At 50.8% G+C, this 25860-nt stretch overlaps 1 protein-coding gene across 2 annotated transcripts; it reads left to right on the forward strand.

Moving 5' to 3' along the window:
- Nucleotides 1-24935, forward strand: SUSD3 (sushi domain containing 3). Of its 2 annotated transcripts, XM_003731944.5 has the most exons (5): nucleotides 1-113; nucleotides 15679-15867; nucleotides 17768-17915; nucleotides 19347-19478; nucleotides 24352-24935. In XM_003731944.5, the coding sequence occupies exons 1-5, from the start codon at nucleotides 26-28 to the stop codon at nucleotides 24533-24535; spliced, it is 741 nt and encodes a 246-aa protein (XP_003731992.2). In that variant the 5' UTR covers nucleotides 1-25; the 3' UTR covers nucleotides 24536-24935. The 2 variants fall into 2 exon arrangements, with proteins under 2 accessions (XP_003731992.2, XP_008991477.1); XM_008993229.5 differs by lacking the exon at nucleotides 15679-15867.
- The last annotated feature ends 925 nt before the right edge of the window (nucleotides 24936-25860 follow it).

The raw sequence follows: 25860 nt of genomic DNA on the forward strand, positions 1-25860 counted from the left end.
GGCCAAGCACCGCGGAGCGCCCAGGATGCGCGGGGCGGCCGCCACCCTCCGTGGCAGGACGAGGCCCCGGGGTCGGGCCGGGGTCACCACGTCTGCCCCAGGGAACCGCGCAGGTGAGGGCTGAGGCCACGTGGCCGCGTGCGGGGCTCTGCGCCCATTTCACAGATGGGAAAGCCGAGGGAAGGGGGTTGGGGGGCCGCCCAGCCGTGGGTGGGGGTCACAGCCACGATCCGCCCTGCGATGAACCTCCCCTACCCTCCGCCCGCCCAGCGAACGCCCTAGTGGAGCAGAAGCCTGGTGGCTAGCTGTTCCAAACCAGGCGGCTACACAGAGCAGCCCGCGCGCCCCTTCCCGAGTGGCCGCCGCGCCTTGGTCCCTGTGTTTGGTCCCGGGTGCCTGCGGATACTGTAGCCGCCCACGCCTCTCCATGCCCTGGGCTCCGGGCCCCTCAGCGTCCCTCTGCGGGAAGTCGAAACCGGCCTCACCTGGCGGGCGGAAGGGGCGGAAGGGGCGAGCCGGTCGCCCTCTCTGCGTCTGAGGTAGGTGTCATCTTCACGGTTCCTTGGTGACCACCGGAGCTCCACTTTTCAGATGGAGAAACTGAACCTGCGAGAGGGGAGTGGCTGTCCGAGGTCACCCTGTAGCCAGGCTTGGGATCGGGCGGCTGTCTCCGAGGCTCAGAGGCCTCCGGAAGGAAGAGAGGCTGCTTTTTATTTTACTTTTAAGTGTTTGATTTCAAGAATGTGCTTGAAGAGCTTTCCTGTGCCCAAGCCTCCAGGGTTCGAATGCTGGCCTTGCCAGGCGAATGATTCTCAAGTGTAACCCTTTAAGAAACGGAACCAAACCGAAATTCTGCGTCTCTGATATCCCAGAAGCTCACTTCCCATGGCCACTGCCTCTGAGGGTTAGGCCTGAGGGTCCTGGGTGTCTCAGGCGTTGCCGGGCTTAGGTTCTGCACAGGAGGAAGCTGAGGCCGGGAGAGGGGTGGGCTGGCCCCAGTCACACTGTCAGCCTGCAGCCCCAGGGAACTGGCAGGAGGGTGGCAGAAGGCTGGCTTCCTCTCACAGATGGGGAAATGGCGGCCCAGGGAGTTAATTCACCAAGCAGAGGTGTGCAGCTCAGCAAAGTGGGCGCCGAGACTTGTTCCTGGTACTGGTGGGTTTGGTTTATTTAGTTTGACACTCTGGCAGCCTAATGTCCAGAGTTCCCTAATTTGGTGTTGGGGTGATGAGCACTTTGCTCCTGTGTTTGAGGAAGGCTTGCCCAGGGCCTGGTGCTCCCTGAGGAGCCACTTCTATTGTCACAACAGCCTGGGGGAGTGGGTAGCCAGTGCCCTTTGGATAGCCTTGACTTGCCCAAGACCAGGGAGTATTTGGAGGCTCTGGTGTGTCTGCAGACAAAAGGCTGTTTGCCTCAGAATTTGTGCTGGGAATGGAGCTTAGTCCAGCACCCTGTGCTCTTGTTCACCCTACCTGTCCCTGGCTCTTCCTCTGACCACCTGCTCAGTCTCCTCTCAGACATGAGCACTTCCCAGGCACTGGCCCCTTGTTGGAGTTTTGGGTTAGAATCCCCTCTTTGACCTGGGGTGAGTCACTGCACCTCTGTGCCTCAGTTTCCACACTGTATACCTGCCCCCAAGTTTGTGGACAGGCCCATTGGCGCTCGGGGAGCTGCTTCAGGGGTAATGCCATCATCTGGACTCTATCACTCCCCTGCCATGGAACCTTAGTCTCTTGCTCTGTGAAATGTGCTATGAAGTGAGAGGCTGAGGGGCTGGTACCCTTTGGAGAGAATTTGACACTAAAATAGCAGTGACCAGGAGCGGTGGCTCACACCTCTAATCCCAACACTTTGGGAGGCTGAGGTGGGTGGATTACTTGAGCCCAGGAACTCGAAACCAATCCGGGGAACATAGTGAAACCCCATATCTACAAAAAATGCAAATAAGTTAGCCAAGCATGGTGGCATGTGCCTATAATCCCAGCTATTCCGGAGTCTGAAAGGTGGAAAAATTGATTTAGCCCAGAGTTCAAGGCTGCTGTGAGCTGTAATCATCCCACTGCACTCATCCTGGGCAACAGAGCAAGATTCTTTCTCAAAACAAAACAAAAACCAAAAATGTAATACGAGGGTGTGTGTTTTTCCCAACATGTTTAAAATGTGCCATTACCACTGGTTATCCTAGAGTAGATATGAAGAGCACAGTAGTGCGGACAGACTGGTCCTCCTTAGAGGCAGGGGTCTTCCCTCTTCTGTGAGCGCCTGGGGAGAAGAGCAGGGCACGGGGGAGAGAGTGGGAGTTATCATGTTTGTTGCATGGCCAGCCCCTGGCCCTGCTCCCAGGGCAGTTCCAGCACTCTCTGATCTGAGAGAATGTCCAGGAACACAGGGTTCCAGTGGCTGGAGGTAACCCCCGGCATCCCTGGAAATGCCTGGAGAAGGGGCAGCAGGAGGCATGCTCTGCAGGTGCCATCTTGGCGTCACTCCTGAACAACTGCCCCAGGACTGGGCTGTGTCCATTTTATAGAGGAGAAACCAAGACCCCATGAGTGCCTGTATAAATCAAAGCAAAGTGGACACGCCCCATGATGCCTGGCTATGGTCTTTTGCTGCCCATTGGCATTGACAGAGCTGCTGGTAAGAGGCACAGGTTCCCGGACCCTTGGTTTTCCACCAGGGATGTGGGGGTACATGTTCCTCATTTAGAATTAGCCCAGTTCTGTTCTGGAAGAGAGTGTGCTTTCCACACCCGGAGGCCCCCATGCTGACCAGCCTGGGGGGGTTGTAAGACCACAGTGGCTCTGAAGCCTGTGCCCACCCTCCCTGTGGAGATGGGCTCTGAGAGGGCAGGTGACTTACCTGAAGACACACAGCCAGGGCTATGGGCCACCCACATGTAGTGCTGGGGCCAGGCCCTGTCCCCACTGCCGGGATCTTGGGGGTCCTGTTCTTAAAGCACCTCTATGTGCACAAGTCACCCCCTTTAAACTGAGAAGTTCCTCCTGAGGGTTCCCATTTCACGTTTGGGGGAACTGAGACCCAGATTGAGGTCACACAAGGACTCACTGGCAGGTGGGAATTGAGTCCAGGTGAGACTGGGTCCATCAGCATGCCGCTGTCACTCGGGTACCCTCTCTCCCATGACCTCGGCCAGCATAAAAGGGAACATAGTTACCTGGTCCCACAGCAAGTGAGGTCAGGGTATAGGGGCTGTGTGGCAAATGCCAGGAGGGAGGACAGAAGGGCTGGCCTGGGGTCCAAGGTTCCACATAAAAGATTAACAAACACCATTATTCTCAGATGCCTGGCTGGCCCCGGGCTGGAAGGATGAGGACCTACCTTGGTTAGGCCTGCACCCTCAGATGAGGCCAGGGAGGGAGGAAGGAAGCGCAGCTGCAGCGGCAGGTGCGGCACGTGGGCTGAGGGCCGCTGGGGCATCCCACAGGTGTGGCCCTGAGGTACCCGTTGGTCCTCACCACCTGCTCCTGAGCCGTGGGAGGGCCAGGCAGGACCTTGGGTTTTTATTTTGTATCTTGTTTGCATCAAATCCGTTTTCTGCTGTTTTTCCCTCTCCTTTAAGATATATATGCACACAGTAAAAAGTAAAAAGATGTATATACACACAGTAAAAAGGTATCGAAGAGTACCAGGTAAGAAATGTCCCAGTACTGGGCCAGCAGACCAAGGGCAACCAAAACCAAGGGCCAGGGTATAGCAGGCAGGTAGGGTGGGGCTGGAGGGCAGGGTGGGTCCAGGGAGGTAAGGCCTCTGCCTGCAGCTTTAGGGAACGGGCTCCTCAAGGACAGCTGGGGTGGGGGGTCCCCTGCAGGGGCCAGGTGCAGGAGGGCCATCTGCGGGCAGCTGGGAGTTTGTGAGTGTTTGAAGCAGGGGAGGCGACAGGTGGGATCTGCCTCTTAGGTACTAGGCATGGGGAGGGGCTCAGGAGGTCATCGAGGGGTGGCCCTGGGTCCTCTGGGAGTCCAGGTGTCTCTGTGTGAGCAGGATTTGGCTCTGCGGTGGTTAGAGGCAAGGGTGATCTACCAGCTCCATCCCCATGCCTTGGTGATTTCTTGGAATGTCCCTGGAAGGTGGGTAGTTGCAAATAGAGACTTCATTGACCATAGCTCCTGGCACTGTGCCCTCTCCTATCTGCCAGTTCACTATGAATCCAATGGAAAGGGCTACCCCAAGGGGACAGGAGTCTAGGCTCCTACTCTTGGCACTGCCATTGTGCAACCAGGGGTGTTGGGAAGGTTTGTGGGCCTTATTTTCCTCATCAGGAAAATGGAGCCAGCCCAGAGAGAGTGTTTTCTGGCCTCCCAGACTCAGGACAGGAATTCAGGAGACCCCACTGGGGCTGCAGACCTTGGGGATCAGGGGCTAAGGGCTGAAGTTTCCCTGGGGCCTTGAGGATTGAGGACCAGGGCCCCAGTAGGGCTCATGTTCTGGGCTGCTAAGCATATGGCTTATTACCCCAGGAGGGCAAGTCACCAGTTTTGTAGATGGAGAAGTTGAAACTGAGACAGGTGAGAAATCCAGGTCCACGACCTGCAGCTGGGAAGGGTCTTGTCAGGATCAGACCCTGGGAACCTATTGGTTAGCCCTCCAGGAAGCCTGCCCACTCAACTGGGGGCTAAGGGGGGCATTCCTCATTGGTGCCTTCTCTTTCTGGCCTCTGCAGCAGGAGAGGGCAGAGAAACATGACTTTGCCTCTCTATGTCCTCTTGGCTGAGGGTTTAGAGGAAGTTGGATCTCCTGGCCACCCCAAAGAGGCAGGTAAGGGCTGTGAGCCTTGAGCAAGGACTCACCCTACTCTCCCTCCTACCAGTTAGTTTCCCCAGACACTCCACTTGATCTGTAAAGGAAAGCCATTCCAGCAGCACATTTACGTTAGGACCTGAGCATGAGATCCTCCTGGTCAGCTGGCTAGAAATGCAGGGTCTGGGCCAGGCACACTGGCTCACACCTGTAATCCCAACACCTTGGGAGGCCGAGGTGGGTGGATCATGAGGTCAAGAGATTGAGACCATCCTGGCCAACATGGTGAAAACCCATCTCTACTAAAAATAAAAAACCTAGCCGGGTGTGGTGGTACACACCTGCAGTCCCAGCTACTTGGGAGGCTGAGGCAGGAGAATCACTTGAACCCAGGAGGTGGAGATTGCAGTGAGCCCACATCGTGCCACTGCACTCTGGCCTGGTGAAAGAATGAGACTCCATCTCAAAAAAAAAAAAAGGAAAGAAATGCAAGGTCTGATGCCAGGACTGCATATAAGACCCCCCAGCCCCACCAGGCACCATCCTTCTCTGCTCATGGACAGTTAGGGGGCTGGCAGTAATTTTACCAGGCTTGTACTCCAAATCATTTTATACCTTTGAGTTTTTAATTTGACAGTACATCTGGGCTTCTTGTAGGTCAGTGTTATGTGCTGGCTGGTCCCCTTTCTTTGGTTGTGGGTGGTGACTTCACCCTTTATCCCCCACGTTTGTGAGGCTCAATGATGCAGGCAGGACAGGCTCTGGGGATGTAGGGAGGGGCTGAGCTTGCCCCCTTGTTGATGCCTTTCACTGTGACATATAATCCACCTCCTGCTGAAGACAAGAGCCCTCACTATAGCAGAACCTGGCAGCTGCGAACACAGGATGTGGCTTTTGACAGATGAAGTGTGAACCAAGACAGGACCTTGGTCGACTTCAGACATGGCTAGGCGAGAGCCGACTGGTCAACCTCAGACGTGGTTAGGTGTGAGCTCCCCACCTGGCTCAGCACCACACATGGGCGGGCAGGGGGAGGGGCTGCTCCTTCTAAGACACACATAGAGGAAGTCAGCTGTGGAGGTGACCTTGCTGGGATGATCATCATTTCATCCAGTCCTCTCTCCCTCTGCCTGCTGTGGTGTTTGTAGGTGGAGACACAGACCAAGGGTGAAGTGACCAGGGTCTCCTGTAAGGCTGGGATGACCCCCCAAACCCCAGCCCTCTAGCTCCAGAGCTGGGCCTGGCTGCCTTGGATGCATGGGAGGTCCTGGCAGTCACATCTGTCTTGTTTGAGAGGAAGCTATGTTCCTGTGGTGACACACAGTCTTGGTAGAATAAGTCCCAGGATCAGCCCCATGTCTAGACAGCTCAGCAGTGGTTAGTATCTGGGTCTTGGCTGGGGAGTGGGATTGCCACCCCTTCTCTGGGACCCTGCTGGGTGGGAAGGGGAGGTGCCTAGGGGGGTCAGTTACATGTCAGCAGTGGGGATGCTCAGGGTCTTCCCCCAGCGTTTTTCTTTTGAACGTGCAGCAGAGTTGAAATCATTTTATGCCTGCACACTCAGGCTGAGCCAGCTCGATTCCACCCTTCGGATTTCGCTGTGCCTGCTTTCTCACATTTGTCTCCATCCCTTGGTCCACCACTCCAGGCATCTCATTATTCTAATGAAGTTCTAGTTTTGTTTTTAAAGAATGAATTCGAATTCATCCATTCATCCTCTCACTGGGCAGACACTCAGCCAGGCGCTGTTGTGGGTGCTGGACACACTCACCCTCACCAGCCAATGGCTGCTCCCAAACCTCTGGCTGGTGGGGCCTCTTCTCTGCAAGGGCCGTAGTGGGCTGGGAAGCCACAGAGGAATGCAGAAGTCAAAGCTCTAAATTAAGGACTGGGAAGTGTTGGCCGCCTGGCAGGCCTGGGGAAGGGGGCACGTGGCCGGCCCGTGGCTGCCCTGCTGTGTCTGCCAGGGCTCCAAAATCCTATGGCCACCTCCTTGGCCAGAAGGACAGTGCATATCCAGATCCCAAGATTCTGAAGAAGCAAAGCATTTCCAGGCTCTTTGGGAGTGCTGGTCATGACTCTTATCTGTGAGGTCAGGCTGCCAGTCCTCCATTCAGTTGTTCATGCATTCATTCATTGACTCATTCCTGCACTGATGTCTGTGCATATGGAGCATGGTAGTCAATGAAGAGCCAAAACACTTGAGACAGAATCAAGTCCTAGCTGTGCCACTGGGAGCTAGGTGACCCAAGGCCGGCAAGAGTCAGCCCAGGGTTATAGGAAATAGCCCAGGCCAGGGGTGAGAGCTGTTCCTGACACGCAGGTATGCTCAGTGTCAACTGTCTTCGGCCCAGCATCCCTGGGAGGCTGTGACTCCTCCTGCTCTCAGTCCTGGCCATTGTCCCCTCCATCCCACTGAAGGGCAGGGCAGCTGCTCAGGCCCTCCCCAGGGCAGCTGCTCAGGCCCTCCCCACTCTGTGTGCCACCCCTAGAAATTGTGCACCTCTCCCCTGCAGCCTCCCCAGTCTGAAGGGCTGGTCTTTTTAACCCTGACAGAGACAAGAAGCAAAAAAAAGAATATCTTCTTTTTTGTTTGTTTGTTTGTTTGTTTTGAGACAGTTTTGTTCTGTCACCCAGGCTGGAGTGCAGTGGCACGATCTTGGCTCACCGCAGTTTCTACCTCCCAGGTTCAAGCGATTCTCCTGCCTCAGCTTCCCAAGTAGCTGGGATTACAAGGTGCCCACCATCACACCTGGCTAATCTTTTTGTATTTTTAGTAGAGACGGGGTTTCACCATATTGGCCAGGCTGATCTCGAACTCCTGACCTCATGATCTGCCCACCTCGGCCTCCAAAAGTCAGGCGTGAGCCACCAAACCTAATCAAGTGTCTTCAGTTTTAAATGTGCATTTCTTTAATTGACATATTTTCCCTCATATTTTTTAAACAGTTTTAAGGGGCTATAATTTACATACCATACAATTTGCTTATTTAAATTGTAGAACTCAGTAGCTTTTAGTACGTTCACAGATATGTGCTACTGTCACTCCAGTCAATTTTTTTTTTTTTTTTTTGAGACGGAGTCGCTCTGTTGCCCAGGTTAGAGTTGTAGTGGCATGATCTCAGCTCACTGTAACCTCTGCCTCCCAGGCTCAAGCAATTTCCCTGCCTCAGCCTCACGCGTAGTTGGATTACAGGTGTGTACCACCACGCCCAGCTAGTTTTTGTATTTTAATAGAGACAGAGTTTCACTATGTTGGTCAGGATGGTCTTGATCTCTTGACTTCGTGATCTGTCCACCTCGGCCTCCCAAAGTTCTGGGATTACAGGTGTGAGCCACCACGCCAGCCCAAATTTTTGTATTTTTTATAGAGATGGGGTTTCACCATGTTGGCCATGCTGGTCTTGAACCCCTGACCTCAGGTGATCTGACCTCCTCGGCCTCAGAGGTGTGAGCCACTGTGCCTGGCCATTCCAGTCAATTTTAAAATCTTTTTAATCACCCAAAAGAAGATCCCCTAACCCTTAGCGGTCATCTCCCAGTTTTCCCTTTCTTCTGACATCCACTAATCTGCTTTCTGTCTCTGGATTTGCCTATTCTGGACATTTCATATGAGTGTCATCATGTGACATATGACCTTTTGTGTCTGACTTCTTTCACTTGACAGTGTTTTCAAGGTTTGTCCATGTTGCAGCATGGATCAGCACTTCATGCCTTTTGATGATTTAATAGTGCTCTGTGGTGTGGTTAAACCATGTTTTGTTTATTCACTTATTGGTTTACAGACATTTAGGTGTTTCAACTTTCTGGCCATTACAAATAATGCTGCTGTGAACATTCGTTTGCCCATTTTTGTATAGACAGGTATTTTCATTTCTTTTGGCTGATCTCCTAGAAGTAGAATTATTGGATCATGTGGTAATTCTGTGCTTAACTCTTTGAGAAACCACCAGACAGTTTTCCAAAGCCGCTGCACCATTTTGTTCCCGAACCAGTAGGGTCTGAGGTGCCAACTTCTCCACATTCTTCCTAATTCTTGATATTGTCTGGTTTTTTTTTTTTTTCTGAGACAGAGTCTCACTCTGTCACCCAGGCTGGAGTGCAGTGGCATGATCTTGGCTCACTACAATCTCCTTCTCCCAAGTTCAAGTGATTTTCCTGCCTCAGCTTCCTGAGTAGGTGGGATTACAGGAACCCACCACCATGCCCCACTAATTTTTGTACTTTTAGTAGAGACAGGGTTTTACCATGTTGGCCAGGCTAGTCTTGAACTCCTGACCTCAGGTGATCCACCCACCTTGGCCTCCCAAAGGCGGGATTACAGGGGTGAGCCACCACGCCCAGCCAGTGCTTGGTATTGCTTGTCTTTGTGACAGACGTCTTTGTGGTTTTGATTTTATTTCCCTGAAAGTTAATAATTTTGAGAATCTTCTTGTGCTTATTGGCTGCTAACTTATCTTTTTCAAAGAAATGTCTGTTCAGATCCTTTGACCATTTAAAAATTTGGTCTTATTATAATTGAATTGTGATAATGCTATTTTATATGTTCTAGACACATGCCTCTTATCAGATACATGATTTCCAAGTACTTTCTCTCTTACTGCTAAGTTGTCTTTTTACTTTACTGAATGTGTCCTTTAAAGCACAAACATTTTTCATTTTGATAATGTCCTGTTGTTTCCTTTTTCTGTTGGTATTTGTCTTTGGTGTTATATCTAAGAAACTATTGCTTAAGGTCACAAAGATTTTCACCTATGTTTTCTTCTAAGAGTTTCATAGTCTTAGCTTTTACTCTTACGTCTTTGATTCACTTTAAGTTAATTTTAGTATGTGTTATGAGCTAGGGGTCCAGCTTCAGTTGTCCCAGCATCAATTTGTTGAAAAACTATTCTTTTCCCGTTGAATTGTCTTGATACCCTTGTTGAAAAGCATTTGTCTGTAAATGCAATGGTTTACTTCTGGACTCTCAGTTCTGTTCTGTTGATCTTTATGTCTGTCCTTATCATAGTACCACATTGTTCTGATTACCCTAGGTTTGTAATAAGTTTTGGAATTGGCAAGTGTGAACCCTCTTTGTTCTTTTTCCAGAATGTTTTCGCTATTCTAGGTCTTTTGCATATCTATATGAATTTTAGGATTAGCTTGTTGATTTCTGGAAAGAAGGCAGTTGGATTGTGATGGAGATTTTGTTGAATCTGTATATCAGTTTGGGGAATAGAGTAGATTCAATGAATATAGCAGATACAACGTATCTGAGGGGGATGCCTTCCAGGACCATCCCCCCCAAGGGCATGCCTGAAACTTCAGATACTTATATATGTTGTTTTTTTTCCTAAGCACACATACCTATGATAAAGTTTAATTTATAAATTAAACACAGTGAAAGATTAACAATAACTAGTAATAAGTTATACCAATTATAACAATATATTGTAATGAGAGTTATATGTATGTGGTCGCTCTCTAAATATCTTATTAAACAGTACTTACCCTTCTGCGATTATGTAAGATGATAAAATGCCTGTGTGATGAGATGAATTGAGATGAAAAACATGGGTCTTGTGATGGAAAGGGAAATGCCATAAATAATTCCTAAGTTTTACACCATAAGCCACTCTGAGTAATGTGATGAAATCTCACCAATCCCACTGCAGCCTGCCTGGGATTGCTGTGAGTCACTTAGTAGCCCTCTGGGTTGCCAGATCCTGATACTGCAATGCTTGTGTTTAAGCAACTCTCATTTTACTTAATAACGGCCCAAAAGCACAACTGTTCTGACGTACTATTTTCTGATTGTGGAACCACCAGTAACTGAAACCATGGAAAGTGAAAACAAGGATAAGGAGGGACTACTATAATATATTGCCATTGTAACAGTATTAAGTTTTCTGATCCGTGAACATGGGATGTTTTCACATTTATTTAGGTATTTAATTTCTTTCAACATTTTGTAGTTTTCAGGGTGTATGTTTTGCACTTCTGCTATTAAATTTATAACTAATTCTTTTTGATGCTATTTTATCAATTTTTTTCTTAATTTTCAATTTGCTGACTGCTACTGTACAGAAATCCCATTGACTTTTGTATGTTGACTTCATGTTCTGCAACCTTGCTGAACTCATTTCTATTTAGTTTTTAGTGGATTTCTGAGGCTTTTCTACATATACACAAAATCATGACATCTAATGGAGATAGTTTTACTTCTTTTTTTTATTCAAGATGGTGTCTTGCTTTGCTGCCCAGGCTGGAGTGCAGTGGTGCGATTTTGGCTCACTGCAACCACTGCTTCCTGGGATCAGGCAATTCTCCTGCCTCAGCCTCTCACATAGCTGGGAGTAACAGACATGTGGCACCCACACCTGGTTAATTTTTGTATTTTAGTAGAAACAGGGTTTCACCGTGTTGGCCAGGCTGGTCTTGAACTCCTGACTTCAAGTGATCCTCCTGCCTCGGCCTCCCAAAGTGCTGGGATTATAGGCATGAGCCACCGCGCCTGGCCGAGCCATTTGTTTTTCTTTTCTAATTTACCCATTTTGTTGTGATTTTTGTCATTGGCTTATTAATATATCAGTGCTGTTTATGTAGAGAAGATATGAATCCCCTATTACATGTATGTTACAAGTATAAGAATCTTAGCGGGAGGGCGTCTCCCTCCCTGCTGTCAGTGGACATCGGGGCAGGTGAGCCCACTCCTCTGAGCCCTATCTGTAATCATACAGATAAGGAAAGTGGGGTGCTGTTGAACAGAATGTTCCATGCAGACATGCACTGTTATTGTTAGTAACTGTGCAGATACTGAGGATCCACAGATAGGGAGCAGTCAGAATGGCCCTGCCTGGGCCAGAGGCTGGTCTTCCCCAGATACTGAAGGGGCAGAAAGGATGGAGGCAGCCTGGGGATGAAGACCCGGGTGGCCATGGTTGACCTTGGTGGAACCACAAACTGGCTGTGTGACCTCAGTGTCCCTGAGCCATGGTTTCTGGGGCTGCAGAATGGGGGAGGCTGTTCTTCCAAGGACACCATGGCTCCCGTCCTTGTGTGTACCAGGCAGAGCCACCTTCCAGATGCCTTGCCATTGCATCTTGTTTCCTCTGCACACCAGTCCAAGGTGGGCACAATAGCTGTCCTGATGTTGAGGCCAGGGCAGGCTCCCTTGCCTGGGTCTCCAAATGTGCATGGCGGAGGTGGACTGGGAGCTCCACAGGCTGGAACCCGTGCGTTCATTTCTGTGCTGTTGCCCAGTAGCTGCTGCAGCGCTAAGCACAGAGTAGGGCCTGGGCATTATTCTTCCTTCTATTATTGTTGTTGCTGATATTCCTGCTTTGGTTATTGTCACCTTCAGGCCCTGGGAAGAATCCCAAGCACTAAATAGCACACTGGGCTGAGATGTGTTTGACTGAAGCTTTGTATCAGATTTGAGCCAGTCCACTTAACAAATCCACAAAAAAACAGTGGCCTAATTCCAGCTGGAGTTTATTTCTATCTATTCTTAGGATCTGAGAGGTTGGTCTGCCCTTTCACATGTCTACCATCTTTGCTCCCTGTGTTAGTCAGGGATCTCTAGAGGGACAGGACTAATAGGACAGATGTATACATAAAGGGGAGTTTATTAAGGAAGATTGACTCACACGATCACAAGGTGAAGTCCCACAATAGGTTGTCTGCAAGCTGAGGAGCAAGAAAGCCAGTCCAAGTCCCCAAACCTCAAAAATAGGGAAGACAGTGCAGCCTTCAGTCTGTGGCTAAAGGCCCAAGAGCCCTTGGCAAACCACTGGTGTAAGTCCAAGAATCCAATAGCTGAAGAATTGGAGTCTGATATTCAAGGGCAAGAAGCATCCAACATGGGAGAAAGATGGAGACCAGAAGACTCAGCCAGACTAATCCTTCCACGTTCCTCTAACTGCTTTTATTCTAGCCTCACTGGCAGTTGATTAGATGGTACCCATCAGATTTAGGGTAGGCCTGCTTCTACCAGTCCACCAAATCAAATGTCAGTCTCCTTTGGCAACACCCTAACAGACACACCCAGGGACAGTACTTTGCATCCTTCAGTTCAATCAAGTTAACACTCAGTATTAACCATCACACTCAGCAATGCAGAAGTGGCACAGCATCTGTGCTCACACCCCATTGGCCAGGTTTAGTCATACAACTGCTCCCAGGTGCAGGGCAGGTTGGGAAATGTAGTTTTCGTTGGTGATCACATTTCCAGCTGCAACTCTGGGGTGGGGAGAAAAGGATGCTAGAGGCAACTGCAGCTAGGGGTGGGGATTAGAGTTGAGGTTGCTCAGGATGAGCTGACATGGGGCAGATTCTCCCCACTGGGCTTGGCCATCAGGTGCGGCTCCTGACACAGTGTGCTGGGTCCCCGTTGCATCCCTACCACCTTCAATTTCCATCCTAGATGGTCTTATGAATTCAGATGTGGGGTAAGAAATGGAGTGATGGCCGGACGCAGTGGCTCACGCCTGTAATCCTGGCACTTTGGGAGGATGAGGTGGGTGGATCACGAAGTCAGGAGATGGAGACCATCCTGCCCAACATGGTAAAACCCCGTATTTACTAAAAATACAAAAATTAGCTGGGTGTGGTGGTGTGTGCCTGTAATCCCAGCTACTCAGGAGTCTGAGGCAGGAGAATGGCTTGAACCAGGGAGCTGGAAGTTGCAGTGAGCTGAGACCGTGCCACTGTACTCCAGCCTGGTGACAGAGTGAGACTCCATCTCAAAAAAAAAGAAAAGAAATAGAGTGATAACATCCCAGAGATGAAGACCTTGCCTGGGCATAAAGCCAGCCCATGTGACTGCTCCTGGGTGGACATGAATAAATCTGGGGATGGTATGTCTTTGGTAAACATCTTTAAATTAGAGTCCACAAAGTTTGCTGGCAAATTGGTTATAGATTGAGAAAGTAGGTTTCAAGGTTTGGGGCCCAAGCAACTGAAGGATGGCGGGACTGCTGATTTAAATTAAAGTTATAATAGGAGAAGCCACATGGTGAGCAGGTTGGGGGAGCTCAGAAGCTTGGCTAGGTCACATCATCAGGCTCAGTGGGCAGTAGGATTCCATGCCTAGCACCCAGGGCATGGTCCCTGATACAGTGCACAGGAGATAGAGGAAGGTCATAGCAGGTCAGTGTGGAATAATGGGGTCCATCAGACTCTACATTCCTCAGTTTTTTTTTCCACCATCAACCCCATCTCTGGGTGTTGGTCCCTGCTGGTGCAGAGGGAGACAGGCACGGAGATGCTCAGATGCACCTCCACCACTGCTGCCTGCAGCCAGTCTCTGCCTCTGCACACACCATGCACCAGCCCCACCTGTTCTCTCAAAGAACAGTTCTCCCTGTTCTTTGCCTATGATGCACCAGCAGTCCACTGTCAATGCCCCAAAATCAGGAAATACTGGACACACAGGAGGAAGAGGCTCTTGCACTTGGACACTAGGAGATCTACCCAAGGATGTCCTTAGCAGTTTCACTGAATGTCCTTGAACCCCATAGGCAACTCAGATGCAGGGAACAGGGACACACACTGAGGCCCATCTGCACAATAGAACACTTCACTGCTGTGAAAAGTAACCAGCCGCTGACACATGCAGAGCGTGATGACTCATGTGCATTGTGTATGTGTGTCTGTGTGTATGAATGTGTGTGAAGTTAGACCAGAGCTTCCTTGTCTGGTTCTGAGTCTTCCCTGCAGCATAAGAGCTGTGTGACCACAGAAAGTGTTATAAGACCTGCCCAGTTTGCTCATCTGTCAATGGGGTTAATGACAGTTTTCCATGGCTAGGAGAATGACAGCACATGTAAGGCAGGTGCTATGGCATCCAGCCACAGTGAGCTTCTCAGTTCCAGCTGTTGTCATTGTTATAATTTTATAAAAATTCTTGATTGCTGCTGTATCCACAGCATCTCTGTGTCCTTACTTAAGAACATCGCTGTAACTGCTCTCTAGTGTTTTACTGTCTGGATGGACTTGGGTGAGGGAATTATTCCCTCCTGCTCGAGACATGGGTTGTTTCAGCCTTTCACTATTCTGTATGGCTCTGAGGTGGGCTTCCCACAGAACAAACCTTGGCAGCACATTCTTATTTCCTGTGGCTGAAGGTGTATATGCAACATAGGGCCCTTACTGCATTTACCATATGCTCTGCAGAAAGATTGGATCTGCACCCCAACCCAGGAACAGGGCTTCCCAGGCCCTGCCAATTTGTACATTGTCTATTTTCTTTGCACCTTCACCTCATTGATGTAGGAAAAATGATCTCTTCCTTGAATCAGCATTTCCTTAATTGCTGTGAGTCTGTATTTTTCATGTCTGTGGGCCATTGGTGTCTTTATGAATTGCTTGTTCACAATTAGAACTTGTTGGGTTTTTTTTAATGGAATATTCAGTTTTTACTGATGTGGAAGATCTCTTCATAAATGAAGGCTATTGAACCAACCTTTGTCCTATGTTTTCCAAATATCTTTTCCCCAATTTTTCACCCGAGTTGGTTGTTTTCCATTATTAGGGAGGTACAGAAGCTTTAGCTTTCTGCTTTGTATGCAGTCACATCTGTTGATCTCTCTCCCTCTCTTCTTTTGTCCCCCTGATTTCTTCCTTTGGAGCTGTGCTTAGATCATAATCAAAGGGCATGCCTCAGTGTCTCAGAGAAGGTATATTTGCTTTTATTGTCTTCTGATACTTGTTTCTTTTTTTAACACTGCAATCCTCAACATCTAGAGTTTACTTCATGGTGGGATCCAGCTGCGTTGTCTCAGGGTCTGGACGGCCCCATGTGACCTCCAGAGCATCAAGTAGCCTTTGGAACTGCACCCTGTCCCTTTGCTCCCCAATGCTGTGCCAGCTCCACCCTCCAGGGTCCCACCCTGCCCTGCATGCCCAGCCCCCATGCCTCACACCTGCTTCTCCCCCCAGGCACCTGCGCTCAGCTACAGCTGCCCCCACAAGCCACCTTCCAAGTCCTTCATGGTGATGGTGCTTCCGTGGGGACCGTGCTCATGTTCCGTTGCCCTTCCAACCACCAGATGGTGGGGTCTGGGCTTCTCACCTGCACCTGGAAGGGGAGCATCGCTGAGTGGTCTTCAGGGTCCCCAGTGTGCAAACGTAAGGACCCTTCTGTCAGCTTGGTGGCTCTGGGGGTGGAGAATGGCCCCAAATCCTGTCGGGAGGATGGTGTGGGTGGGGATGTCATGGGTGTCCACTCACAGGCAGTTAGGCCAGTAGGGTCCCATTCCCAATACTGAGCTTGCTTACAAGTCAGCAGCCGACTGTCAGCCCTCAGCCCTCCAAGTGCCACATCAGTAGTGTGGACCTGAAGCCTAGCAGCGGGCCTCCAATCCTGGCTCTGCTGTTGACTTAGCCCCTCGCTGCCAAGAGGCTGCTCATGCTTTCTGAGCCAGCACTTTTTCATCTGTTAAGCAGGAAACTGTTCATTCATTCATTCACATACATGTGCATTTGGTTAACTTTAATAGGATATTGCATGTATCAAGAATCCTAAGTACTGGCCACCTAGAAGGCCATGACCTGCCTGGCCCTGGAGCTCCCAGTCTGTGGGAGGAGCTGGTTTTCTGGTTGTATTTGCTGTACAGGCATTGAAGGGTCCACAAGATAGTACCTTTTCAGTGCCCACCGTGACATTTCCAAAATGAAGCCGTGTGTTATGTTAATGTGTTTTATGCATAAAAGGGGCTCAGAGTCAAAATAGTTTGGCAGACTGGGCTTTTATGCTGCAGGACTTCTCAGAGCCTTTAAAATGTTCACATGATAGGTGATTCTCTGGGAATGCAAGTGTTAGGATTAGATTCTGAGAGGCCCCAAAATACTAGGATTAGCCATGATGGAGCCCAACTTTCAGGGTGGGCAGGCAGGCCTGTGTGGGCTCCAGGTGGAGGGAGCCAGGCCCCTTCCCTCCCTGTCATGGCTCTGCTGAGCATGGCCTCAGCGTCATGATCCAAGGTGGCAGCAGCTGTGTTCCAGGCAGCTATTAAGGGATAAGAGGCCTCAGGGCCAAAGGGCAGGCCCCAGTGTCTCAGGAAAGGTGCTTGGTAGTTTCTGAACATCACTTCTTATCCTCCATTGGCCAGAACATGGCCCTGTGACCACTGGGAAATGTGGTCTCCATTCTGGGTGGTCAGCGTCTACTAGGGAGCATGAGAAATGGGGACCAGGGAACAGGGCCATGTCCCCTACAGGGGAGCACATGGTGTTGCTCAAATTAGGATTCCAGGGCCTTTTTTCCCCAGAACATCTGTAGAATCTGTTGGAACTAGTTTTTGGAGCATAGCTACGATCACACGGCAGATACATAGTATTTTGGGCCTTCCTGGAAAGTGACCTGAGAAGGCATGTGAGCCCCTGAAGAATGTTGCCAGCTTGGGGCAACATTGTGAAAACTCACATGGGCTGGGCAAGGCCTCCTCAGCACTGTTGTCACCTCCTCTCTGTGCCCTGCCCTTCCTCCATTCCTCAAGCAGGACTCCAGTGGGTAGGAGCCAGGGAGGCCATCACTCTGAACTCTCTGCGAGAGCTTCTCCAATTAAGTCACTCTGCAAACTCCTACACACCCTACAAAAACCAGCTCAAATACCCCCTTCAATTAGCCACTCTGCATACTCCTACACAACCTGCTCAAATATCTATTTCTTGGGAGAGTCTTCTCTGATAGCGCCACCTCCAGATATAGTTTGCACAGATCTTTTCCTCAGCCCCCAGCACCTTACTGCCTTCTTACCATGCGTCACAGCTCACTGAGGGTCAGCCAGGCCCTGTCCACACCCAGGACCTACCCCTACCACATCTGAGGCCCCCAGCCCTTGGGCCAGGCAGATCTAGGTGAACTTTGGGCCAGGCAGATCTAGGCGAATCTCGGGCCAGGCAGATCTGGGCAAACCTTGGGCCAGGCAGATCTGGGCAAACCTTGGGCCAAGCAGATCTGGGCGAACCTTGGGCCAGGCAGATGTGGGCGAACCTTGCCCAGGAGCTGGTGGTTGTCTCCATACAGTGGTGCCACCGCATGAGACCTTTGGCTTCAAGGTGGCCGTGGTTGCCTCCATCGTGAGCTGCGCCATCATCCTCCTCATGTCCATGGCCTTCCTCACCTGCTGCCTCCTCAAGTGCATGAAGAAGGGCGAGCAACGGCGCTCCAACAGGTACGGTGGCCTCATGGTCTTGGGGTCCTTCCACAAGGCACCTCTTGGCACCATCAGAGGAGGAGAGGGCAGTGTTTCATAGGAACCCTGGCAGTGCCCTCAGGGCACCCATTCCTGCCACCACTGCTCTGTGCCTGCGTCTCACCATCACACCAAGTGCTGCTCCTGGCCCTCACAGCGGCCACGGGCAGCATCACAGCTGGGGGACACGTGGGCCCCCAAGGCCCTGCTTTTAGGCCAGGCCACGGGTTCACGTGGGAATGTTTTATTCCCTTTTTTTTTTTTTTGAGATGGAGTCTCACTCTGTTGTCTAGGCTGGAGTGCAGGGGCGCCATCTCAGCTCACTACAACCTCCGCCTCCCAAGTTGAATCAATTCTCCTGCCTCAGCCTACCTAGAAGCTGGCATTACAGGCATGTACCACCACAGCTGGCAAATTTTTTGTATTTTCAGTGGCGATGGGTCACACATATTGGCCAGGCTGGTCTTGGACTCCTGACCTCAGGTGATCTGCCCGCCTTGTCCTCCCAAAGTGCTGGGATTACAGACGTGAACCACCGTGCCCCGTACTCTACTGTGTTAATGGGCGGCAGGGCTGCCACATACACCCCTAAAACCTTGAGGGGGTGTCACTGTCATTGCAGACAGAGGACTGTCACTACAGCCCACCAGCTAAGTCTGGCTTTCTGTCAGGATTTTCCCCCATGCTAATTTATTTATTTATTTATTGTTTTTATTTTTTATTGTGGTAAAATAGTAATACATAAAACTTACCTTTTTGGCCAGGCGCAGTGGCTCAAGCCTGTAATCCCAGCACTTTGGGAGGCCAAGGCGGGTGGATCACGAGGTCAAGAGATCGAGACCATCCTGGTCAACATGGTGAAACCCCGTCTCTACTAAAAATACAAAAAATTAGCTGGGCATGGTGGCGCGTGCCTGTAATCCCAGCTACTCAGGAGGCTGAGGCAGGACAATTGCCTGAACCCAGGAGGCGGAGGTTGTGGTGAGCCGAGATCGCGCCATTGCACTCCAGCCTGGGTAACAAGAGCGAAACTCGGTCTCGAAAAAAAAAAAACTTTTTAACGTCTACGGTTCAGTGGCATTAAGTATGTTCACGATGTAGTGAAGCCATTAGCACCATCCAGCCCTAGGACTTTGCACCACCTGTATTTGTAAGTAAAGTTTTATTGGAACACAGCCACGTTCATTGTCTACTGGTGTGTGGCTGCTTTTGGGCTCCAGTGGCAGAGTTTAGCTGTGGGAGAAATCGTGTGCCTCACCGCACCTAAAACATCCACTTCCCGACTCTTTTGAGAGGTTTGCCCTCCTGCCCTGGTACTGCAGAGGGTGCCCTGGGCCCACATGGAGCCCATTTCTGCTGTCAGGGTCACGTGTGCATGCTCAGAGTCCTTCCTCCCAAACTCTCCTCCAGGTCAGCCCAGCTGTGGTCCCAGCTGAGAGATGAGGACTTGGAGACCGTGCAGGCTGCATACCTGGGCCTCAAGCACTTCAACAAACCCATGAGTGGGCCCAGCCAGGCACATGACAACCACAGCTTCACCACGTGAGCCTGGGTCTGGGTGGGGGGCATACTGGGGGACAAGAGGTACAGCTTGGTCAGGCCCTGGGGCACCTGCTGCTCCCACATGCTGAGAGCCTGGGCACACCTGGCCCACCCAGGAACTTAACTCTCAACTGTAAAACAAGAGGCTGGTGGTCTTTGCAGCACTCTTCCTGACTGTGACATTCTAGGACTCAGAGCTGCCCCCAGCAGTGTTTTCATCTGGAAGATCCATCCTCCAGGGAAGCTGAAGCTTCCACACACCCTTGTTCACTCCACCCACACCCAGCAGGGCTCTGCACTGAGCCGCAATCACTTGCTCTCCCTCCCATCCCCTCTCCCTCTCCTTATCTTTCTCTCTTAATATACACATACATTTTTTTTTCCCTGAACCAATACAAGGACGTTGTTTTTCTGAGTCCAGAAATCTAATATTGATTGGCCAGGTGAGATAGCTCATGCTATCCCAAGCAGTTTGGGAGGCTGAGGTGGGAGGATCACCTGAGGTCAGGAGTTTGAGACCAGCCTGGTCGACATGGTGAAACCCCGTTGGATTTCCACCCAAACAAAAAATTAGCCTGGCATGGTGGCAGGCACTTGTCATCCCAGCTACCTGGGAGGCTTAGGCTGGAGAATCGCTTGAGCCCGGGAGGTGGAGGTGCCAAGATGGCACCACTGCACTCCAGCCTGGGTGACAGAGCCAGACTCCATCTCATAAAAAAAAGAAAACCAACAACAACAAACTGAACAGAAATCTAATATTGATTGCACATGGCCTGTCGAGTGGAGAACGTCTCAGTTGTTGAGCAGCGTTAAGCGTGCCCACCCTTTGGTCCATAATTACATGCAGTGCTCAGCCGCCAGGTCTCTGAGCTCCTTAAACTGGAATGGGCCTTCAGTTTTTCGTGGCATAGTCTTCTGAGGGTTCCAGGTCAGTGTTCGCATACAGAGCTCCTGTCTGGATCTGTGCAGTGTTTCTGCATCACCAGGCCCCGCTGTGCATTCCTGCTGCAAGGCTGAGTGCGCAGATCATAGCCACGGGCCAGGCCACCCCCACAGGCCACATGGAATGGGCCCACAGGCCACATGGAATGGGGGTCTCTTGGCTGAGGCAAAGCCCCCCAGGTCCCTTCACTGTCAGAGCATGAGGAAGGGGCTCTTATGGGTCCCTCTGCTGCCTCGGCGGCCTCCAACTCATGGTCTCAGCATGCAGGGGTGATCCTCCATATCCGTTCTTGCCTTGGGCGTTACAGAATGGTGACTTTGTTCATTCTGTTGCAGTTCTCACATTCCTTTTATCAGGAATGAGGATAAGCTGGTTTTTTCTTTCCTTTCTTTCTTTCGATTTTGTTTTGTTCTTTTAGCATCACGTGAACTCATGAATATTCTTTCCTGAAACTTATTTTGGGAAAAGTTCAGAAATATACAAAAGTAAAACATTGTCCTGGATCTCCTGCTTCTGCCTCCCGTTCTCATGGTCACCAGCTCAGCCAGGCCACCCCATTCGTGCCCGTTCCCCCACATTATTTTCAAGCACACTTTTTGTGGGCTCCAGTTTTTCTTGGCAGTGGGAGCTCTGCCAAGCCGTGGCCTGTGTACTTCTGATCCTTCGCCGTCGGTCTGTGAGTGCTTCCTGCCTTGCACAAGATGTTCAAGCCACATCTTGAGCTTTCTGTGCCCGGCCCTGGGGTTGGCCACTGCAGTGCGGGTGGGCACCGAGATGACATCATTGAGCTTGGCTTCCCTTTCTTCAGGCCCTCCCGCTGGAGCCTTTCGAGGCTGCAGTGCACTTGGTCCTATCCCTCGTGGCCTCACTGTGTGACTGTAAGAGCATGTGCTTCGGCTTCCTTCCCTGTAAAGTGAGATGGCAGTGGTGCTCACTCTCAAGTTGTTGGGGCTACCTGAGTCCAGGTGTGTGCCTCTCTTGCCAGGCCCAGGGGGAGAACTTGGTGAATACTGTTATTGCCGCTCTTACGATCTTATGCAGATGGGGAAACTGAGGCATGGAAGGGGGCGATCTATGTGGCCCTGGGTTGCACACACCGTGTTGGGTCTGGCCAACACCTGCAGGGAGGGAATTCACCTTTCCATCTCCTTTCCTGGCGCTTCAGGTGTGCATTGCATCACCGAGGATATAGCAGAAATGCTGCCATGAGAGTTCTGCCCTTAGTAGCATGTTCCCAGTCACCATGGTGGTCTGAGACCTTCAGGCTGTCATTCCTTATAGTAGCCCATTGTCCCAAAGTTTCCAACATCTGTGAGACCCTCCCTGCTGAATGGTCAGGCATGGTCAGCGTCTTTCTGCTTAGTGCTATTTTTCTTTTTCAAGACCACACTCTTGGGGGCGACCCTGGGAATCAACTGTATAGGCCCAACGGTCTGAATATTTTATGACCAGATCCTTTCTCTGGGAGCTCTGGCACAAGTGACTGTGGCCATAGTTTTCTTGGAACTGCATCATCACTGAGTGCTGATCATTTGCTTATCATGTTTCTTAGAGTAGCCGTAAGTTTCTGTCAGCATTTCTTTGATGAGTGTCAAGGAAGAATGTTTTCTCCAGCCTTCGCTCACCAGTGGCATTGCTAGCATTGGTCATTTTCTGTTTTCTCTGCTGAATTACCTCCTACTGTTTTACTCATGTGTTATAGGGGGGCACCTGAATCATTGATCCAGGCCTCTTTTTTTTTTTTTAAAGACAGAGTCTTGCTATGTTGCCCAGGGTGGAGTGCCATAGCAGTCTCAGCTCACTGTAACCTCCTCTTCCTGGGTTCGAGTGATTTTCCCACCTCAGCCTCCCAAGTAGTTGGGATTACAGACACCCATTACCACGCCTGGCTAATTTTGTATTTTTAGTGGAGACGAGGTTTCACCATGTTGGCCAGGCAGGTCTCAAACTCCTGACCTCAAGCAGTCCACCCATCTCAGCCTCCCAAAGTGCTGGGATTATAGGCGTGAGCCACGGTGCCCGGCCTCCTTTCCCTTTCATTTTTGTGTTGGGGCCCTGGTAGCTAATGCATTTCCTTCTGGGTAGTGAGATATCCAAAGGCAGGTTCAGAGCTCCTCCATTGCCCCACCTGTGTCCCCACTCCCCATTACAGCACCTGGGCCAGATTGTCCTGTGTCATAACTGGGAAAAGTGCCCATGGACTGGGGGAAGGAACAATTGCCTCTCAAGGCAACATGGTGTCCAGGATGAGGGCAGCCATTGCTGCTGCTGCTGCTGCAGAGACTTTGCTGGCCAGAGGATGAGGCCAAGGAGCTCCCAGGGGTGCTGTCTGGGGCCACATGTCTGCCTGGTCCCAGCGCCACAGACACCAGCTCTTACACTGTAGGGACTTGCAGTGTGTGGTCAGACGTGTGTGTCCCATCTAAGGGCGGCCATAGATCTGTGTAGGGAGCTGTGCTTACCTCCCCCAGGGAGTGAGAGAGCCAGGGCAGGAGGGAGGTGCCCTGGTAGGGCCATGAGAGGCTGAAGGAGGCCGTCTTGGGGGCCACTGTGATAGTCAGCTCAAGAGGCAGGAAGTGGTGGTGAGGCTGAGGGAGGATTGGGAGGGGGACCCTTAGGGCAGAGCCCCTTCCTGGAGCTCTCACACATGGGGACATCAAGCACTCAGCCCAGCTTCGTGGGGACTCAGAGAAGGCTGGTCACCCAGCCGATGGAGGCAGAGTTCCATGAGTCCTGGACCCTGGGCTCCTAGCAGGGTCCTTGGGATATGCCTGTGCTGGGACTGCCCACCCCCCAGGCAGGGCCCAGCCTGCCTCTACAGGTGGTAAATTGCCTTTAGCAAGGTGGGGTTTGCCTCTTGACCTTGTTTTTATTTCATAAATATTTCTCAGCACTTGCAGTGTACCAGACACTATTCTGAATTCTTCCAAATATTTAACTCCTTTCACCTAGAGGTGAATACTACTTTTATCCCATTTTCCAGGCGAAAACCATGCAAGTTAAGAAACTTGTATAGATTCCCACACTACCAGTAAGAGTCAGGCTAGGTGAAGTCGGTCTGGCTCCCAGCTCCATGAAGCTGCCTTTCCTTTCCACTAGTGATTGATGCATTTGCTTACTCATTGCACCAGCAGATCATGTCTTAATTCCTACTGCTTCCTAAAGTTTTTCTGAGAATTTGTTGTGGGTAGGAACAGTGATCCAGGAAGGCTTCCTGGAAGAGGTAATGCCAGAAGTGAAAGGACTAAGAGAGCCTGCTTTAGGAGGGTAGAGAGAGACAGACTTTTAGGGGAGGAAATAACATGCAAAGGGCTGGAGATGGGAGCCACCAGTCAGCCCACTTGGAGCAGAGGCTTGTGTGTGTTGAGGGCGGAGACAGGGCAGGGCCAGGGTCTGCTCAGCCTGGGAATGGCTTGGTTTGTGTCGGGGATGGGTGAGGGAGTACTAAGTAGAAGAGTACTGAGGATGGAGCAGGTGGGCCATCTAACTTCTGGCCACCAAAGAGGACAGCCCTAGCAGGAGAGAAGTTGTCCTCCCCTTGACACTCCTGCTCCCCAGCATCCCTTCTCCACCTGGGATGTCCCAGGCCCTGGCCAGGCAGCTGGGCTCCTGGTAGTTTTTGCAGTCTGAGCCCTAGAAAGTCCCTTCCCACACCTTAGCTGGACAAGTGCCTGGCTTCTGGGCCATGCCTTGGTTGTGTGGATGAACGACCCACTTGCCAACAGGGCCCAGCAGGGAGATGGAGTGGCCTCTATGTACTGTAGGGTGCAGGGCAGCTCCTGGCAAGAGGAAACAGGCTCCCCAGTGCTCAGGGCAGCAGTTGCCCCAGACCCACTGAAGGCCCAGGGCCTGGGTACCTGGGAAGGTGTGGAGTTGGGGGTCAAACGCTATCCTCACTCTTTTGCCAGCTCATGCCTCCTCTCTCCACAGAGACTATGGTGAGAGCACCAGCAAACCGGCCAGCATGACCTGCGGTGTGGACAAGGACCCTGGGATCCCCAGACCTCTGAGCCTCAGTGGCTCCTCCAGCTCACCCCAAGCCCAGGTGATGGTGCACATGGCAAACTCCAGGCCGCTCCTGCCTGCCTCTGGTCTGACTACAGGAATGCAATGACAGCCTGCAGCATATGCACTAGGGTGACCAAGGAGTGAGGCTGGTGCCCACGCTCCACACAGGGAGGCCAGGCTGACCCTACCAGCCAGTCAGCTGCAACTCCACGTGCGCCCAGCTTGAGACTCATCAGTGGAATCAGCTTCCAGGTATAGGGACCCCTCAGGGGGCCAAGCTGACATCCAAGGCTGAGGACCTCAGTGGGGAGAGTGTTCTGTTCCGACACAGCCTGGTCATAATGATTTTTATAGTTATGGCTTACTTGAAACCATTACTGAGGGTAAGATACCGGCTGTAGCCTCCCACTAACTAGCATTCCTTTAAAGAGACTGGGAGATGTTTTAAGCAAATCTAATTTTGTATCATAAAATCAGAAAATATCAATAAACTTCTTTTCAGCAACTACAGATGGCTACCTCAGCATCTTCCTCCACAGGATGTGCTGCTTCCAAGCAGGGACCCATGGAGGGGTCTGCATCTGTTGTCTGTAAAAGTGCAGATGAGGGGTGTTAAGTAAAACAAAATAATTATTTCTAATACCAAAAAATACAAAGGTAACGGTGGTTGGTTGATGTTAGAGTCAGCAGAGGAGACTTCCCATTTTTTTGTTTGTTTGTTTTCAGGGCTAGTTTCTATTTAACTCTGAAGAAAAATAATCTGGTATTGGTTAGTGAGGAATGGGTGTACTGAGGTGTGACTGACCTGTCTTGTCATGGCCTGGTCTCCTTGGCCAAGATGAATATTCAGTCAGTGGGGCTTAAGATTTTATTTTTATTTCACAGCCATAACACCTCCACATGGCTAACTCATGTGGCCTGGGCTTCCTTGAAACATGGCGTCTGGTTTCCAATGTGAGAGTTGCAATGTGAGCACGCGGTGGAGGCCATCTTGCCTTTCAGGTCCTGGCCTTGGAAGTCATGCTGTGTTGATCCATTGGGAGTCAAGGCTGCCTTCTAACACGGGGAGGAGAGTTGGACTCCATTGCAAGGCAGGGAAGAGCGCTGACTGGTGAGAAGAAAACTGGCAGACATACTTTACAACCATCATAGTCACCTTTAACCCAATCACTTGTCAAAACAATTTTATAAAAGGTGACTAATTTTGGCTGGGTGTGGTGGTTCATGCCAGTAATCCCAGCACTTTGGGAGGCTGAGGCAGGTGGATCACTAGGTCAGGAGTTCAAAACCAGCCTAGTCAAGATGGTGAAACCTAGTCTCTACTAAAAATACAAAAACTTAGCCAGGTGTGGTGGCAGGCGCCTGTCATCCCAGCTACTCGGGAGGCTGAGGCAGAAGAATTGCTTGAACACAGGAGTCGAAGGTTACAAT

Source organism: Callithrix jacchus, chromosome 1 (assembly GCF_049354715.1).
Source record: "Callithrix jacchus isolate 240 chromosome 1, calJac240_pri, whole genome shotgun sequence".
NCBI classification, from domain to species: Eukaryota; Metazoa; Chordata; class Mammalia; order Primates; family Cebidae; genus Callithrix; species Callithrix jacchus.

Excerpts from the sequence above, each read along its gene's own strand:
- SUSD3 (XM_003731944.5), top strand. The coding sequence starts at position 26 with ATGCGCGGGGCGGCCGCCACCCTCCGTGGCAGGACGAGGCCCCGGGGT. Across the intron at positions 17,916-19,346 it reads GAGCAACGGCGCTCCAACAG|GTCAGCCCAGCTGTGGTCCC; the intron begins GTACGGTGGCCT and ends ACTCTCCTCCAG. Across the intron at positions 19,479-24,351 it reads GACAACCACAGCTTCACCAC|AGACTATGGTGAGAGCACCA; the intron begins GTGAGCCTGGGT and ends CTCTCTCCACAG.